Consider the following 19,059-nt stretch of genomic DNA (forward strand, 5'->3'; position numbering starts at 1 on the left):
CGTACGGGCCGTTTTCATGGAATCACTCCTACGAACTGACCTGCCCCTCCCTAATTTGCCCCCCACCCCCTGCATTTCCCGGTGGGGTCTGCTTCCCCCAAATCAGTTCATGCCATCTCATCCTGTAACTTCTAATCCGTAAAACTTGTCCGTAAGTCTAGCATCGTTGTCAGGCGAAAATGCTCAATGTACGGGCCGTTTTCACGGAATCACTCCTACGGACTGACTTGCCCCTCCCTAATTTGCCCCCCACCCCCTGCATTTCCCGGTGGGGTCTGCTTCCCATAAATCAGTTCATGTCATCTCACCCTGTAACTTCTAATCCGTAAAACTTGTCCGTAAGTCTAGCATCGCTGCGGGATCAGGAGAGAGCCATGCCTGCGCACGCGCGCTGCCGGCCTAGTTGCCGCCGAGGCCGGTGGCATTCTTGACGGCCCCCGTGGCGGCGTCGACGGCGCTCTGCACGACCAGCTGCGCCTGCCCGTCCACCTCCTGCATAACTCCGCCGGCCTGGTTGGCTCCCGCACCGGCCGCGTCGTGAGCCGTCCCCGCGGCGTCGTGCCCACAATGGCCGGCCGTGTCCTGCAACGCAACCACGTTAATTACCTAAACCAGTAGCCATATGCGCACATAGAGAGATCGACGGACGAACGACACAGAGACGGCCATATGCGCACCGCCGGCCGGCCGGCCGGATGGATCGGTTGCGTGGGAGATCTGTGGATGGCTGATCTGTACGTGGCCCAGCGACGCGTCGGCCTGGTGGCTCACGTGCTCGGCCATGGATGAAGGCGGTGGATTCGGTCGAAGACGCTTCTCCGAAAGGTTGCCGATTTATAGGCGTGGCTCGTGGAGGACACGGCCGCCATCTTATAGGCGTGGCTCGTGGTAGCTTGCAACCTGCGGTTCGCGTGGTGTGCGTGCGTACTGTCGGAAACGGCGCAGTTGGACTTCTCGGGCCCGCACGTGAGACGCACATGGCACAGCGTCGGAGCCCCAGAGAGTCCCAGCTGGCATCAGTGCGCCCGCCTCCAGCGGAAACTGGTGGCCGACATGAGGTTGGCTGTGAATGCTTTCGATACAAACTAGGTGTTTGCGGGTGGCGCCTCTTGAGAGGAAGTTAGGCGGCGCCAAGTTGGCAAGCGCCCATTCCATTTGCTTTGTTGCTATCTTATAACACATGGACATTGGATGTAAGAAGTTGCGTCAACAAATTTTGAAATAACTAAATAAATGACACTTAAATACAAAGATAGCATCTGAAACACAAAACATCGGAAGGCATGATATAGAACCAGACAGGGATACAGTTCAACATACTCAAGAAGTAATGAATCACTATATGCTGCAATTTTCTGCAGTGATAAGAATTCAACATTCAATTGTGACATCTACCGCTATACGAAAACAATAAGAACAGAACGACAGAAAGTTTAAAGGGTATTCAAGCTGAATACTCAAATTGTAAAATCATCACAAAAAATGTGACGAAAATGCCACTCAGTTCCATGAAGATCTTTGGCTACCAGTTGTTGACATGCGGGATTCTGAGACATGTCCTGCAAAGCAACCATACAATTCAATAAGCCAGAAATTGTGCAGACATCAACTGGAGTAAAAAACATGTTCTCAATGCTAGTTGGCAGAGGAAGACACTTTTCAGCATGTCTCCTAAGAATGAAGAACCCACCATGGGCAATCGTATCTGAAGTTGTCAGTGCCTTGCAAAAAAAGGAATGTATGATGCCTTTCTCGAGTTCTTGTGGCTCAGGACCCAAGCTTGTGAGCCCACCTTACTAATTAAGGGGCATATCAGATACTGTAAAACATCTGAATAACCTTGTCGTTCTACCTTCTCTAGACAAAGCAGATATATTTTAGAATTAAAAATAGGCACAGCTCACAGTTTCAACCCAAGGAATTCAATGTAAAAGAGCATAATAGATTCTGGAATAACTCAGGGAGATCTGAAACTGAGAGCAAACCTTCAGTTGGAGCAGCAGTACAGCTAAGGAGAACATAGTACTGATAAAGCTTATGAAATGTCAGATGGTCCAATTCGGGTGATATTGATAAACTACGACACTTTAATTTCATACAAGAAAAATGCAACTGACTGTAGGAACCGAATTGCAGGACCAAACTCTCACATGGTACCAAAAATGCAACTGACTGTAGGATTCAAGATAATTACAAGAGACAAATCGCAAGAGCAAAAATTTACACCAGAAAAAAAATTTGGTACCAACAGAGCCTACAATTATATAACGAAAACAGAAGCAAATCACACCCATACTCCTCCTTCTCTTCTTCTCGGTTTTATAGCATACCGTGCTGATCAAATAGAGGCCACGCCTTTGATTTCAGCATCTTATTAAATTGTTGCAAAGGATTAGCTATCTATAGCACATACAGATCCATTCTATTAATCAGCCCATAAAAGTACACCGTTACCATACAATAACAACTTCACTAACAGATTCAAAGCTAACGCAGAACAATTTGCAGCAGTATAGACCATGTGTTGCTGTGTGCATAGTACTTGTGCGAATAGACACGATTCCAGAAATAAAAGAGAACATAGTACTTGGGAACATGGCGTGAACGCGCTTACATGAACACCATTGTCTAAAACAGAACACACATACATCTTCTCCCAGCAAGGCGGAAAGGGCAAGAGAATAAAAGGGGGCAAGGGCGCATACCTTTTAGGTGGCGACGGTGTGATCGAAGGCATTGAAAGTAAGATGTGCAGGCTAACTATTGGTCATAGTCATCACATTGGGAAAATGCTAGCATGATCTACTTCAAGTCTTTCACCATCACTGTATAGTGTATAAAATAAGTAAACATGGCACTGAAAATATTCAAAAGAATACCATTTAAAGAGTTGACTATAGAGAAATGAAGCTCACTTTGAAAGAACAGTCATGGTTGATCATCGTAGAATAATGACAAAACAAGAATAAACGCATAATAGTAGCACTCATTTCTTGTGATAAATAAAAAAAACTACCCCAATTTTGGTGCATTACATCACTAAATTTCAGGATTTTAACCTCAAATTAATTATTGGAAGTAAGATAAAATGGAAAGAAATAAAGGAGAGCAGCAGATCAAAAGAACGGTTTGTAATGGAGGTGGTACTATATCAACAAGTTAAATGGAGATAGAGATTAAGGGGGTGTTCGGGAGCCCTCCGCTCCTCAACTCCGCTACGGGAGCCGGCTGAGCCGCACCGAACGAGTCAACTCCGTAGATTTCATAATCCGGAGCGGAGCGGCCCGTAGTACAAATCGCTGGAGTCGGGAAAGTGACGCTCCGCGCGCTCCGTCTCGATGGCTCGTACAAATTTTTACACGCCACTTACCGGTTCGAGAAAAAAAATAGGAAACAGAACCCCACAAATCTCTCGTACTCCCCGCTTGCCCCGATTCCTTTTCTCCATGCGCACACGTAGAAGAGCTGGAGTTGGGTGCCGAACGTTTTGCAAAATTCTAAAATATGCAAGTAGAGTTGGGAGTTGAGAAGTAAGGAGTGGAGTTGAGAAATTAGAGGAGTGGAGTGTTGCCGAACAGGCTCTAAGTTAAATGGAATTAAAGAGCTAGCAGAGGATGTGTCCATATGAGCAAAGATTGAAAAAAAGAGAGAAAGCTGCAAACAGAGAGAATTTATCACGCTCAGTTGACAGAACAGAAGCACAACGACAACAAACATACATGCTCTATGTTGTCAAGATAATCGTGTCACCTATATCATCTCTTTGAGAAATGTGTAAGCAGGGATAAGATCTTGTAGTAACTATTATTTTCGATGCGTCGGTAGATTACAGGGCTAATATAACCATCGGACATACCAAGAATAGAGCAGGAAATTCATAGAAGCAAGTTAGGTAGACATTTAAATCGTTTGAGAGAAGCGGTGTCCTTTCTTTGGACCACTTACTGCTATGCTTTGCTATCAAATCTTGCAGTCAAATACACCCTCTGTTTCTAGAAACAAGATGTTTTGGCAGTTAAAATTGAACTACTAAAACATCTTATATTTAGGAACGGGGGTAGTAATAACAAAACAGGGGTACTGCTGCTAGGTATCAAGCGTGTACTAAACAGAAGTCTTTACAAACAGGGGTGTAAGCAGAATTATTAAGCTGAGCCAGTTATTTTTTGTAGTTCCATAAATTCTGAAAAACAGCGAATGTCTCCCTCTGAAGTTCAGTATTTGGCTATCGCAAGACAACAAATTTATGGCCAAACCATTGCAAAGGCAGCACTCTCCAAGAAAACGGGGAAAAAAGATCAACAAAGAGGCCATTTCGTGTGAAGAAAAAGTGCAGCACAGCTCAACAATCAGTAAAGCAATTCTTTGCTGGCCTGCTCAAATAGCAGTGTACTAAACGCCGCAAAACTGAATCTAGCTGAACTCCAGAAGTAAAAACCAAGAGAATTTACAGCCTCAGCCATATACTAATCACTTGTTCAGACTGTACACACACTTGCAAAAATGTACACCATATCAATCTGTATGAGACTCATCAAGAACCCCACAGCAAGAACAAGTACAGAAACTAAAAAGAACCAGATCTGGCAGAACAAAAGGGGGGGAAGACAGATGGCACTATGCTTTATCAAGAACTGAAGATATCCTTGTACAACCTCAATTAGCACCTACTGTTAATGACTCCCTCAATTTTACTTGAGTGACCAAAACTACAATCTGCACTTTTAATAACATGTAATAATATCAATCGAAAGTGCACTTTGTTGTATAGAACAAACAAGGGAAAAGAAGCATCCGTCTATAATAAAATTATAGAAACCATAATGATAACATGATTGAACCTCCTCTGATTTGTACCTACTCTGATGGGATAATGATAGCATGAGGCACAAATCGAAATCTGAAAGAAGCAAAACAAGAACCGACCAAACAACCTTGCTTATCATTCACAGCAGACTTGGTTTCAACATAACTTGTGCTGCAGGCATGTCATCTATCTAGCACAGCAGGCTTGGCACACATAAGAAGAAACACCTGATGAGCGTATTCACAGAGGCAGAAACCAAAAGCTCAAAGAAGCAAAACAAGAATCGACCAAACAACCTTGCTTGGAAAATCACACAACAGAAAAAAGAAAAGAAAATTGAAGCAGACATAACAAGAAACGCTTCATGAGCATCAACAAAGTAACAGAGGCAGAAATCGAAATCTCAAAGTTTGTAGATTACTTTCAGTTAACTCCGTCTCGCTGTCAAGTGCTCCTAAATTTTTGAGTTCATGCTTCCCCAAAGTTACTTCACTGACATATGTGTTTCGTACCCATCGATCGACCCTAAATTTTGGTATCTGCTTATGCCTTGTTTCATAACAAGGCAATGGGAACCATGTGTGCCGAAAACAAGTCAGTCTTGACCTATATAGTCAAGATATAGTTAGGGAAAATAAAATGGTTCTATTTTAGCAATGTCAAATAATTGTTGAGTTGGAAGACAAAAGGATGTTTTTTTACCTTTTCTTAGCTATAAGAGATCATATCAAAGATGTGGCATCTCACAAATATCACAAATAGCACAACGAAAATAACTGCGAATAAGCAGACGCAATCCAAGCACAAGCAACCGAAACAAGTTAAAAAGAGTGGGAAGCGCACCTTAGCCGCAGAGTCGATATGCCCAGCAGATTAGATAACGAGTCAAACTTGATTATGAACCGATGATGCCAATCCCTGAGGAAGCATACCATAATGTAAGTCAACCACACTGCTTAGTTCTGTGAGGAAGTAAATCATGATAAGCACACTCTATATTCAGCAACAATGAGTTTTTACTCTTCTATGCTACTCTGATTACTCAAAACTGAATTAACCTCTGCTGCTCTGTTTGAATTTTCTGAACATTTGTTTCTCTTCTTTTGATTCAGTTCATAGTACTGTTAGTGCTGCTCATAATTTTGGTAGAAATCCTTTATTTTTAGTTTAACTATACCTTCTGTTTACTTCCTTCTACTGCGTGAATCCAGTTCCTAATTGTTTGGTCGATCTGTTCATTCAGTTATAGTTTTAAAAAAAGTGCCCTGTTATACCTACAATGATTTCTATCATTTTCTGTTATGTCATACCCACACAGAACTTTGGCTTCAGCCATGTCATCTATCTACCTCATTATCTGTTGCAGCACATGTAAAACTGGCATCATTATTTCTACAAGATCTGAAAGAAGCAAAAGAAAAACCGACCGACCAACCTTGCTCCAAAAATCATACAAGAGGAAAAAGAAAAGAAAATTGAAGCAGGAACAAACACCTAATGAGCCTGAACGAACTGACAGAGGCACAAATTAAAAGCTCAAAGAAGCAAAACAAGAACCGACCAAACTTAGCAATGTGGTTGAGAATCTCAGTGCATGGTCACCAAACCCTGTCACTGACCAACAAGTCAAGTCAGATGCTCGATTATCCTGGGCGTCAACACTGTCAAAACTGTTAAGATCTTACTTCAGCTGATGTATGTGGGTTCTGGGATTCTGAAATCTCATACAAGAGAAGAAAGAAAGGAAAATCGAAGAGACATAAGAACAAACACCTCACGAGCGTGAACGAACTGACAGACGCACAAATTAAAAATCAACACACACACACACACACACACACACACACACACACACACACACACACACACACACACACACACACACACACACACACACACATCCATGAGCACTCATAAGCAGACCAGAAACGGTACCTTGACGACGACGAGGACCGGACAACAGAGAGACGAACAAGACGAGCGATGGATGAACAGGTCAGCGAAGAAGAAGAACCACCTGTGAACACACAACATCGACGACCGCTAAGCGCATCAGTAATAGGTAAGAGAAGAGAAGAACATCAAGAGAACTCATCCAAGGGAGAACAGCCCACCTTCATGGCGATGTGGAGGCGAAGTTCAGCGGCAGGCTCCGCGCGCAGCCTCCCGGAGGATGAGCATCGAGAGGCAGACCGACGGCCGGTGTTCCCCGCCGCTGCCGTATAGCAGATCGAGTAGCACTTGTCGGACACCTCCATGGATCCTGATTCGTGATTGAGAGGCAAAAGGAAGGAGATTAGGGAAGAGGGAGGATTTGCGGATGCTCGTAGAGGCCGTGAGAGAAGGGGAGGAGGTGTCGGCGCAGCATCGGGAGCGTGAGGTGGGGTCGCTTGAGGAGGCGTGTGGGAGAGGGAACCATAGAGAGAGCAGGTCGCGTACGTGGGGAAGAAAGGGGCAGACCCCAATCGCCATGGGGAGGTGTTAACTCAGCGGCACAAACCTCGATCCCTTTCTTCCTTTCTTTTCTCTCGGCACGGTAAAATCGACGTGGCTATCGCCAGTGGTCGCGCTTGATGCGTAGCTGTATGGTTTTAATAAGTCCTGCTTGATACCTCCGGTCCTTTTTAGTCCGTATATTAGTTTTAACTGAAGTCAAAGTTTGTTAAGTTTGACCAAATTTATATTAGAAAATATTAACATATATAACATCTAATAAATATGATATAAAAATATATTTCAAGATGGATCTAATAATAAATGTGTTGTTATGTGAATGTTAATAATTTTGTGTATAAACTTGGTTAAAGTTGGATAAGATTGACTTCAGACAAACCTAATATGCAGAGTAAAAAGGACCGGAGGAAATACAAGCTGTAAGCTCTGTCATAGTCTAGGTGGTTAGGATACTCAGCTCTCACCCGAGAGACCCGGGTTCAAGTCCCGGCGACGCAATCCTTTTTATAACAACAAGCACAGGTGTACCCAACACTGCTTTCTGCCGTGGATGATCATCACCCGTCCTGCTCGCTCCGCGGCCAAAGCAAGCCAAAACGCCGTACTTTTTTTTTCTCCCTTTGGCCCAGCGAGCCAAAGCGGAACCAGCGCGGGCACGTTGCTTATAAAGGCTAAGATCTTGTAGCTTTACCCAAAAGGAAAGGAAAATAGATAAATGAAACAACAAAGTGTATCTCTTAAGCCGGAGAGCAACTAGAAAATAGTCGAGAGATCAAATTAAACTACTCCTGCTGGCCACCTACCGGCGAGCAGCAGCTGATAGAAAACTCAAACTCATCCCTCTGCTGCTGTCTAGCCCAAGCAAGCTTCCCGTACTGTCCATTGGCGTGGTCGTCCCTTCAGTCTTGGTGCCCAGACGGAGACGAGATCCAGGACATGGACGGCCAAGATTCGCCCATCGACTTTCGGGGTGGTTTCACACCACGCCAGAGATCACACAGAGGTCGGTCACTCACATGCGTGAACACTGGCGAGCGGTAACGTACAGCAGCAGCTGGATCTCATCTCAATATCTCATCCGGGAGGAGGAGAAGTCTCCAAAGTCGAAAAGCACCTCCACTTCCACTGCGCGCAGCTCACTATACCCAGTCCCCACCCCCCGTCTTTCCGCTCGCTGGGGCGCGCACATGCCACCCAACAGCATTGTTGAGCATTATTGTGCCGTGCCCTCGCAAAGCGGCGCAAGCCAACAAAGGGCGAGCGAGGGCGCCACGCGCACACTCCACTAGCGAGCGAGCGAGGGAGGAGTACGATGCCGCAGCAGCAACCACCCCTCCCGCTCCCGCCGCGCATGCGCCCGCCGACGGACCGCGAGGCTGCCGCGGCCGGCCCGCCTCCTCCGCGGCAGCGCCTGGGCCAGGCGCCGAGGCCGTTCCGCGCGGCGGAGGAGCCCACGGCCCGCGGGCCTCCCGTCGCCGACAGGGCCAGGCCGCCGGAGCCGCGGCCCCGCCCGAGACTCGCGGAGGAGGGCCGCGCGTCTCACGAGGCTCTCCTCGCCAACGTCGCCAGGCCGGCGGGGAAGCCGGAGGGCCGCGCCGCTCGGGAGGCTCCCATCGTCCCCGTGGCCAAGCCGCTGGAGCAGCTTCACGGAGCGCCGGAGGGCCGCGCGGCCCGGGAGGCTCCCGTCGTCCTCGTGGCCAGGCAGCCGGAGAAGCTGCACGTTGCGGCGGAGGAGCGCAAGACTCCTCGGGAGGCTCCCGTCGCCCCCGTGGCCAGGTCGCCGGAGCAGCTGTATGGCTCGCCGGAGGGACGCGCGGCTCGGGAGGCCCCCGTCGCCACCGTGGCTAGGCCTCCGGAGCCGCGGCCGGGGCCGTACTACGTGCCGGGGGGCGGCGCGGCGGCGGCTCCCGTCGCAACCACCGACAGGCCGCCGGAGCCGAGCCCGTGGCCGTACCCGTACTACTACGAGCCAGAGCGCCCCCCGCGGCGCCGCACCTCCGCCGTGGCGTCCTGCCTTATGGCGGCGGCCTTCCTCCTGTTCGCGGCCGGCGGGGCAGCGACGGCGCTGTTCCTCCTCTTCCGGCCGCAGCCGCCCGAGATCGCCGTCGCGGCGGTGCGGCTGCCGTCCTTCGCGGCCGCCAACGGCACGGTGGCCTTCACGTTCGAGCAGGTGGCCTCCGTGCGCAACCCCAACCGCGCGCCGCTCGCGCACTTCGACAGCTCGCTCCGCGTCGCCTACGCCGGCGGCGAGATCGGCTCCATCTACATCCCCGCGGGCCTCATCGACAGCGGCAGCACCAAGCACTGGTCCACCACCTTCGCCGTGCCGGCCTTCCCCGCGGCCACCCCGCCGCCGCTGGACACGTCCGCGCAGCAGCCGGCGGCTGCGGCTGTCATGATGGAGGTGGACTCGCTGCTGGTGGTGAAGGGCAAGGTGATGGTGCTGCGGGTGCTGACGCACCGGGTGCAGGCGTCCAAGGTGTGCCGCGTCGGCGTCTCGCCGATCGACGGCAGGGTGCTTGGCTTCCGGTGCTGACCCGCACAGCCACTGCTAGCTCGGGGTTTGGGGGTTCAACTGTAAGAAATTATTAAGGCAGGATTTTACAGGAAACAAAGGCAATTTCAACTAGAATCATCCGAAATTGCCAACTAGAATCGTGTGAATTTTCCGTGTCAAAACATTTCACCGAACAAGTTTGGTAAATTGGAAATGAAGTTGGCATGGCCTGTTCTTCAGTAGCATGTCAAACATATTTCATCTCGACCAAAGCATTTCTGCATACAATATGTTGCACGACAGATCTTACATGTTGGGCTCACAAAAAGAAGACCAATTACTATGTCGGTCGAATCTACAACTCTAATAGAATAGTTCATGGTATGTTCGGCTCCAAGATTTCATGGAGAACTCATGGATCAGGATCAGATCTATACTAATACTACTACACAACGGGTTTACTGTTTGCTCCTCTTGTTTGGGACAATATAAGGCGGCTAAAAAGGTAATCTCGCTTGAATAGGCGGATGCGGGATAAGCTGTAGAAGCATCTGTTGACATAGAATTCTCGGCGTCATAGTGAAGGATGTCGAGCTTCACTGGGTCACCATATCTTGTTCTTGATCCAAAAGAGCATCAGTACTATCCCCATCACAATGGCCACAGGGGCATACTTCCGAATTAAGGCCTGAAAAACCACAAGTGGCAATTGCGTCAGATTAATAAGAAAAAGTATGGTGGCTAGTGTTGACTAGAGATTCCCATTCTGCTTTGTTAATGAACATAGGACTGCAGATACAGAATGGAATGTGTGCTTCACGAACAGAAGGCGCGGAGATATTACCATTGTTTTTAAGGCGGTAAGGCAACCTAAGGCGAGCACCACCCGCTCCAGCGCCTAGGCGACGCCTAAGCGCCTAAGACGGGCATATTTGTAAGGCGCTGAAAGGCGCCTTATCGCTCAAGCGTCCTAGGCAGGACGCCTTAAAAACAAAGCACTAGTGAGCAGTTTGTGGCAGATCACAACGGGACCAAGTTAGTTTTTTACTGCACGTTTTTTATTTGTTTGGAGTGACGATTACAGCCAACATAATTTGCTGGAAGTGGCCAATCAAACTAAAATAGAAAGTACTGTACAAGGGAAATGACAATAATTATGCAGCTTGCAGCTGCTCAACTGTGATGCGCTTCTCTGTCAAAAAAAAAGTGATGTGCTTAAGCTATTTTGCAATCTGATGTGAAAAGAGAGCCACAAAAATAGGAAATGTTAGTTATTCAAATAGGAAAATAGGTAGTACTACAAACTTGTTATCAAACAAAATTACCATAATCCACTGACAAGGCAAACGTAGCAAGTATCTAATTATGGAATCTTCAAGTTGTTAAGTTTGAGAAAAAGAGGGCTCTGTGATACCAACCAAAGAAAGTAGATCTACCTCAAGACTCCTTTAATTTAAAGAAGATAATGAAAAGTTTGAGAATAAAAGAGCCCTGTGATGCTTACAAACCAACGAAAGTAGATCTACCTCAAGAATCTTTTCATTTAAGAATGATATGAAAAAACAAACAGAAGACTACCAGCCATACTCATCTCTGTGCCCAACATGAATAAATCATTTGTTTCGGTACTCAGACTCGGCTTAGCTGCTTGGATACATATAACTGGAGTGGAAAATGGATTTAGGGGGACAGTACCTGGCGATTGAGATCCTTTGCCTTGTCTGCATACATTCTCGTATCAGAGGTCAACCTACTAGACAATTGACTAACCTCTGCAAAGGGCAAAAAGAAACCTTTCTTTGAGCAATTGTCTTAATTGACATGGCTGAGGACTGAGGATTATGGATATGCAATATCTATGTTTTTAAGGCGACGCTTCGCTTTAAGGCGGGGGGGGGGGGGGGGGGGGGGGGGGCGCTTTACAGACGCCTTAAAAACATAGGCAATAATACACTGGAACAGACCACGACAAGTCATGCTAAAGGGGAAGCGCTGGGGCAAGCCAGTTCAAAATACGAAGATGAAATGTTAAAAAACAGTAACATTAAGCAGAAATAATACCAGTTCAATAATGCACACAAAGCTTGAACATGTCTCAAAAAATAGGAGTATCAAGCAAACATAGCATTAAGGCAGTCATAATACTTTTATACATGTGCTAGGGGTTCCAAAAGAAGCATGTGTAATAATAACCTATAATCCAGGGGAAATCAACATGGTTTGTTGAAACACAATTACTTTGTGGACCTAACAGAAACTGTACTCACTGGTGCCTTTTAGGTAAATACCTACATATAGCTAATTGTAAATATGTGCACAAATCATTTGCACGTCCATCAATCTAGAAGACATAATGATGTAACAATTCAACATAATAAACATAGATGACAGTGGCAAACTCACGATCTAGTTTTTCACCCACACCAAGAACTTCTTGAACATTGCGAGTCATAATCTGGTGCACCTCGTAGAGCTCATCATTCAACTTGGCAAGGTTCCTTTGGGTTCTGGTATCCAAATACAGTCTCCTGGTTTTCTGTATGAATGTATCTAAACAGAGACAGATAAGCTATCACCCAGTAGCTAATAAGAAGCTGAATGTGAAAAATGTCCATATAAGATCGAAGAACCATACCAAATTTGATGAAAGCATATGGCCTTGCAGCAGTTTCAATTTGGCTACCATTGACCCTCTCGAATTCATTTTTTAGATCTTCTAAATACTGGAATGCAAGTTTCTTTGGATAAGAACGGTCACACATTGTCAAATAGCATACACGGCTCTCAATGATGTAACTGTTTTGTTGAATCAAGGTGGAACAAGAGTGCCATGATAATTTTACAAGGAAAACAGGCTAAAACTACAGAAGAGGATTTGATTCTCCACGTATACTATTCGCAAAATTAACAATGTATCTTACTACATGGAATGTAAATACAAATGTATCATGAAGACAGATGGTGCATATATGACAGAGCATACACACAGTGGTGTACATGCAAAAGAGAAAAGGCCCAAGAAAGTGTCTTCTATTCATTATTCAAGTCACCAGCCTTTTTCCCACATAAGCAGTATGTTACCTTTGGCTGTTTGAAATGCTAATGCATACCAGGTGATTTCAATTCTTATACAAATTAAGCGCTAACAGAAAATAAGAATGTGCATTATGCCACAAAACTGCTTCGAGATGAAAAATTAATTGTTCTCCTTGTATCTGATATTTAAATGTGTGGCCTAGACTTGTACAGGTACTCAAATTCCCAAAATCGACTTGCAGAAGCAACTTTGACTACCAATGAAGCAACTAAAAGGAATCACAGATCATCATAAACATGAAGGATTCAGGAAGTACTCCCTCCGTTCCAAATTACTCGTCGTGGTTTTAGTTCAAATTTGAACTAAAATCACGACGAGTAATTTGGAACAGCGGGAGTATAAGCTAGTTATCTAATTAGGCTGCATAGACTTGCATGATTCTATTCCCCTTTGGCACAGAAAACTTTGACAAAACAGTACTCCCTCCGTCTCATAATATAAGATCGCTTTGCAAGCTGTAAGATCGTTTTGCAAGCTAAAACAGCTTGCAAAACGATCTTATATTATGGGCCAGAGGGAGTAACAGAAAGATCACATGCTTCGCAAAGAAGAAACTAAAATGCTGCAGATGACATAAAGGTTAAGGATACTGGAAATAGTACGGTCCAGTCTCGATTGACAGCCTTGATGATTCGTGTTGGCCTTTAGATAAGTTTTTGAACAACAGTTTTGCTTGCTGCTTGTAGAAGTCAGCATCCTTCAGATCTCGACCATCATCTAACCCCTCCGCCAATGGAAGGCCATCAGTGATACGGGCTATCATTGTCAGCTTCACCATTTTGAAAAGATAACAAGACACAAACTAGCATCGCTAATGTAAAAGTGCCACCTGCACAGAAAAGCAGAGGAGAGCTAGTAAATAGTTCTGATATGTTCACTTCGGTATAGTGTATCCTACTTATCAGTGACCCATATATCTCAAATACTAACAGCTTAATATCTCAAGCAACAGTGAATGTCCAGCATATTCTCCATAGTTACAGAATATAACAGGCTCAGAGACTATGGCCATGATGATGACCGAAAAAATATTTGTAAGATAAATGCACATTATTGCTGGTGACGACACATGGAATGTACTCACCAGAGCATTTTGCAACAAATTGTATCGCAAAGCACCGACTGACCTTGATTCACGTGCTACTAGTGAACACTTAGAGTCCGAACACATACGGCTCCATTAACGAAATTTCAGTCCACTAATCTGTGAACGCAGAGCCTAGCACCCAATCACCCACTGGCACGATCCCTAGAAACAGCCACTTCATCGCAGACCACTCCATGGCAACAAGGGAACATGATCACTTGGTTCAGCGAGCAACCTACCTAACTGCTTTTGCGAATTCGCCGATACTATATCCGCGATACCACGAACGGCTGATGAGAAATGGCGCAGAAACCACATGCGTCCCTCATTCCAAAGAGCTGGGCCGAGGCAGCGGCTACAACCAATCCACCGCTACGCCCCCGCTAAATGGCGCAACGAACACCCCGCTTCCCCGCCAAAACCCTAAGGGCTCGCCAGATCGATCGCAAACCCCTCAGCGAATCCAAAACGACAGAGACGAACAGATCCTGAACGAGCGCAGGGCTAGATCCGCGCGGATCACATGTGCGGATGCAGCCGACCCCTGGGCAGGGCGGGGGAGGGTGGAGGCGTGGCAATGGGGAGGGGGGTCGTGCTTACCATCTCGCGGCGAGCCACGCCTCCGTCGGGTTCTGGTTCGCGTTGAGTGAGGAAGAGAGGTGAAAGAGAAGCGGAAGAAGAGAGAGAACAAACTACTAGGAGGGCAAGCGCCTTTTTTTTATGACAAGGGCTTTTTTTTTACTAGTTAAATGCGCGTGCTAGGGGCAACAATGCAGATAGTCTATGTTCATACGCCAACAATGCATACAAACCCTGGTGTTCGCATTCATTTCTGAATTTATTTCAAGATTTCCGGCGATGCGCATTCAGTGGGAGGAGACGTTCCCGTCGATGATAAGGTGCCTATGATGACTTTGTAAATTTTAAGATGATATGCCGGCTCAGTCTTTCGGATATGCTCATAAAGGTAGGGTGTGCGTGTGTGCATTCATATGGGTGAGTGTATGCACGTGTATATGAGTGTTTGCGTCTGTATTGTGTTAAAAAAAAGATAATGCATACAACATGTAGGCGATGAACGTGACTGTCATGAGCTACATTCTTCCCTGTATCTAAACCCTGCCGCTGTCTTCGGCGCCCGCAACCTCCTGCACCCCACACTCAAGTCCATTAACTCCTTGCCTCACCTCCGTCGGCGACAACCCACCACAACTACAATTCTTCTTTCTCTCATCGCCTCCATTTTCTCGTCACACGCCTCTTGAGATGATCACGACGGAACAACCAACCGCCTCACCATCGGATCCACACAATCATAGTCGTCCACGATTCATCTCATCACACGCCTCTTAGCATCCTTCGTCCTCCACGCCTCCTTGACACCGCATGGGTGCCTCAGATCATGTCGGCACCCTCCCAGCACCAGTAGTGTCTCACAATGATGTCGTCGTTGCATCACCGGCTTGCAACAAATTCCTGTTCCCCATGCACAACTCCTTTGCAGCAATCATAGCCTTCCATGATCCATCTCATCACACGCCTCTAGGCATCCTTCGTCCTCCACGCCTCCCTGACACGGCATGGGTGCCTCACACCATGTCGGCGCCCTCCCAGCACCGACGGTGCCTCACAATGAGGTCGTCGTTGCAGCACAAGCTTGCAACAAATCTTTGTTCCCCACGGACCACTCCTTTGCAGCAATCATAGTTGTCCACGGTCCATCTCATCACACGCCTCTCAGCATCCTTCGTCCTCCACGCCTCCCCGACACGGCATGGGTGCCTCACATCATGTCAGCGCACTCCCAGCACTGTCGGTGCCTCACAATGATGCCATCGTTGCAGCACCGACTTGCAGCAAATCTCTGTTCCCTACGCACCACTCCTTTGCAGCAACGCCAATTCCATTCCCCGCATTGTGGTGGCACTCACCCCTCTCATGCAACGCCAACCACCTTCCATAAATATCATCGATCGGAATCCACAACACCGCTCGTAGCTCGGCGCAACCTGCTCGCAGCACACACGCTGTCATGAACCATAAAGAAGGTGTGCCGATATCACAAACATCTCATGGCGCGAGGTCATGGTGTCACATCCGCTCACTGTCGGCGGCCGGCCTGCAGCACCCAAGTCTAGCCTCAGCCCACGACATCTGGCAACAACCAGAGATGGAATACCCGCGTGGTTGTGTCGTCGCCGATGTGCCTAATGAGGCCATGTGATAGTGCATCTCTAGCCTCGAAGATAGACCTCCACACATGAGATGGGTGAAACCCAATTCGACATTGAGAATGTCAATGTTTGAAATAGTAGGTGGCCTTGAGCAACCAAGCACAAAGGGATTCAGGCACGGTGAGAAGGCGCCATGACTGTCGAGCCAACAAAGCTAAGTTGAAGAGCTTGAGATCCCGAAACCTCAAGTCACCACACTTCTTCGGTCGAGTCATAGATCTCCAAGAAATCTAGTGCGGTTTTCGCTGCCCCTCTCTATAGCCCCAGAAGAACTGATCGATAAGCTTGTTCAGTTTTTTACAGAGACCCCTTGGAAATTTAAAGAATGATATCGAGAAAAACCGAAACGGCCTACGGTACCGATTTAATTAGAATTTCTTTGTCCGCCCCTAAGATGGTTTTCTCAGTCCAACCCTTCACTCTTTCACCATAATATGTCTATTAGGTACTTGAAAGCACACGTTTTAGATGGACCAACATCAGATGGCATACCCAAATATTGTTGGAAATTAGCCCTAGAGGCAATAATAAAATAGTTATTATTATATTTCCTTGTTCATGATAATTGTCTATTGTTCATGCTATAATTGTATTAACCGGAAACCGTAATACATGTGTGAATACATAGACCACATGTCCCTAGTGAGCCTCTAAATGACTAGTTCGTTGATCAATAGATGGTTGTGGTTTCCTGACCATGGACATTGGATGTCATTGATAACGGGATCACATCATTAGGAGAATGATGTGATGGACAAGACCCAATCCTAAGCATAGCACAAGATTGTGTAGTTCGTTTGCTAGAGCTTTTCTAATGTCAAGTATCATTTCCTTAGACCACGAGATTGTGCAACTCCAAGATACCGTAGGAATGCTTTGTGTGTATCAAACGTCACAACGTAACTGGGTGGCTATAAAGGTGCACTACAGGTATCTCCGAAAGTGTATGTTGGGTTGGCACGAATCGAGACTGGGATTTGTCACTTCGTATGACGGAGAGGTATCTCTAGGCCCACTCGGTAATGCATCATCATAACGAGCTCAATGTGACTAAGGAGTTAGCCACGGGATCATGTGTTACAGAACGAGTAAAGAGACTTGCCGGTAATGAGATTGAACGAGGTATGGGGATATCGACGATCAAATCTCGGGCAAGTAATATACCGATGGACAAAGGGAATTGTATACGGGATTGATTGAATCCCCGACATCGTGGTTCATCCGATGAGATCATCGTGGAACATGTGGGAGCCAATATGGGTATCCAGATCCCGCTATTGGTTATTGGCCGGAGAGGTGTCTCGGTCATGACTGCATGGTTCCCGAACCCGTAGGGTCTACACACGTAAGGTTCAGTGACGCTAGAGTTATAGTGGGAATAGTATGTGGTTACCGAAGGTTGTTAGGAGTCCCGATGAGATACCAGACGTGACGAGGAACTCCGGAATGGTCCAGAGGTGAAAATTGATATATTGGATGAAGGGTATTTGAGTCCGGAATTGTTCTGGGAGTACCGGTGACGACCAGCGTGATCGAAAGGAGTTTCGGAGGCCCTGGCAAGCGTTGAGGGGCCTTGTGGGCGAAGGGGCGGGGGCACACCAGCCCACTAAGGGGTTGTGCGCCCCCCACCCCATCTCACATAACCTGGAGAGGTGGGGGCGCCTCCCCTAGGGCAGTCGCCCCTCCCGGCTTGGGGGGCAAGTTTCCTAGGGGTGGGGCACCCAAACCCATCTAGGGTTTCCCCTATGGCCGCCGCCCCTCCCCTAGGGAAACCCTAGGGCGCCTCCTCCTCCCTCCTTCCCACTATATATAGTGAGGAAGATGTTGGGGAACGTAGCAGAATTTTAAAATTTTCTACGCATCATCAAGATCAATCTATGGAGTCATCTAGCAACGAGGGAGAGGGGAGTGCATCTACATACCCTTGTAGATCGCGCGTGGAAGCGTTCAAGAGAACGGGGTTGATGGAGTCATACTCGTCGTGATCCAAATCACCGATGACCTAGCGCCGAACGGACGGCACCTCCGCGTTCAACACACGTACGGTTGGGAAGACGTCTCCTCCAACTTGATCCAGCAAGGGGGAAGGAGAGGTTGATGAAGATCCAGCAGCACGACGGCGTGGTGGTGGAAGCAATGGTGATCTCGGCAGGGCTTCGCCAAGCTCAGGGAGAGGGAGGGTGTCACGGGAGGGAGAGGGAGGTGCCAGGGGCTAGGGTGCGGCTGCCCTCCCTCCCCCCACTATATATAGGACCCCTAGGGGGGCGCCGGCCCTAGGAGATTGAATCTCCAAGGGGGGGCGGCCAAGGGGGGTGGAGTGCCCCCCAAGCCAAGTGGGGCGCCCCCACCCCTAGGGTTTCCAACCCTAGGCGCAGGGGAGGCCCATGGGGGGCGCACCAGCCCACTAGGGGCTGGTTCCCCTCCCACTTCAGCCCATGGGGCCCTCCGGGATAGGTGGCCCCACCCGGTGGACCCCCGGGACCCTTCCGGTGGTCCCGGTACAATACCGATTACCCCCGAAACCTTCCCGATGGCCGAAACTTGACTTCCTATATATAAATCTTCACCTCCGGACCATTCCGGAACTCCTCGTGACGTCCGGGATCTCATCCGGGACTCCGAACAACTTTCGGGTTACCGTATACTAATATCTCAACAACCCTAGCGTCACCGAACCTTAAGTGTGTAGACCCTACGGGTTCGGGAGACACGCAGACATGACCGAGACGACTCTCCGGTCAATAACCAACAGCGGGATCTGGATACCCATGTTGGCTCCCACATGCTCCTCGATGATCTCATCGGATGAACCACGATGTCGAGGATTCAATCAATCCCGTATACAATTCCCTTTGTCAATCGGTACGTTACTTGCCCGAGACT

General features: G+C 47.6%; 2 protein-coding genes and 1 long non-coding RNA gene across 7 annotated transcripts; 1 reads left to right on the top strand and 2 right to left on the bottom strand.

Annotated features, from left to right (window-relative positions):
- Positions 1–1,260: 1,260 nt before the first annotated feature.
- On the bottom strand, positions 1,261–7,303 carry LOC123060820 (uncharacterized). Of its 3 annotated transcripts, XR_006428165.1 has the most exons (5): positions 6,922–7,302; positions 6,743–6,824; positions 6,369–6,521; positions 1,691–5,725; positions 1,261–1,559 (listed from the first exon to the last, which is right to left on the bottom strand). It is a non-coding gene; the product is annotated as an uncharacterized lncRNA (long non-coding RNA). The 3 variants fall into 3 exon arrangements; XR_006428164.1 differs by having other exon boundaries at positions 1,691–6,521; positions 6,922–7,303; XR_006428163.1 differs by lacking the exon at positions 6,369–6,521 and having other exon boundaries at positions 6,922–7,300.
- Positions 7,304–8,368: 1,065 nt separating this feature from the next.
- Positions 8,369–10,022, top strand: LOC123060821 (proline-rich protein 36). Its single transcript, XM_044483668.1, has one exon. It carries the CDS (start codon positions 8,574–8,576, stop codon positions 9,795–9,797), a length of 1,224 nt encoding a protein of 407 aa, XP_044339603.1. The 5' UTR covers positions 8,369–8,573; the 3' UTR covers positions 9,798–10,022.
- LOC123060822 (25.3 kDa vesicle transport protein) lies at positions 9,999–14,679 on the bottom strand. Of its 3 annotated transcripts, XR_006428166.1 has the most exons (7): positions 14,543–14,679; positions 13,446–13,684; positions 12,394–12,554; positions 12,162–12,308; positions 11,454–11,530; positions 10,603–10,741; positions 9,999–10,446 (listed from the first exon to the last, which is right to left on the bottom strand). XR_006428166.1 is itself a non-coding variant. In XM_044483669.1 (6 exons), exons 2-6 carry the CDS (start codon positions 13,631–13,633, stop codon positions 10,363–10,365), a joined length of 657 nt encoding a protein of 218 aa, XP_044339604.1. In that variant the 5' UTR covers positions 13,634–13,684; positions 14,543–14,679; the 3' UTR covers positions 9,999–10,362. The 3 variants fall into 3 exon arrangements, 2 of the variants coding, with proteins under 2 accessions (XP_044339604.1, XP_044339605.1); XM_044483669.1 differs by lacking the exon at positions 10,603–10,741; XM_044483670.1 differs by lacking the exons at positions 10,603–10,741; positions 11,454–11,530.
- Positions 14,680–19,059: the final 4,380 nt, after the last annotated feature.

Source organism: Triticum aestivum, chromosome 3A, assembly GCF_018294505.1.
Source record: "Triticum aestivum cultivar Chinese Spring chromosome 3A, IWGSC CS RefSeq v2.1, whole genome shotgun sequence".
Lineage (NCBI taxonomy): Eukaryota > Viridiplantae > Streptophyta > Magnoliopsida > Poales > Poaceae > Triticum > Triticum aestivum.

Coding starts and splice junctions, on each gene's coding strand:
- LOC123060821 (XM_044483668.1), top strand. CDS start 8,574: ATGCCGCAGCAGCAACCACCCCTCCCGCTCCCGCCGCGCATGCGCCCG.
- LOC123060822 (XM_044483669.1), bottom strand. CDS start 13,633: ATGGTGAAGCTGACAATGATAGCCCGTATCACTGATGGCCTTCCATTG. Junction 12,309..12,393: donor ATATGCTTTCATCAAATTTG/GTATGGTTCTTC, acceptor GTCTCTGTTTAG/ATACATTCATACAGAAAACC. Junction 10,447..11,453: donor CAAAGGATCTCAATCGCCAG/GTACTGTCCCCC, acceptor GTGGTTTTTCAG/GCCTTAATTCGGAAGTATGC.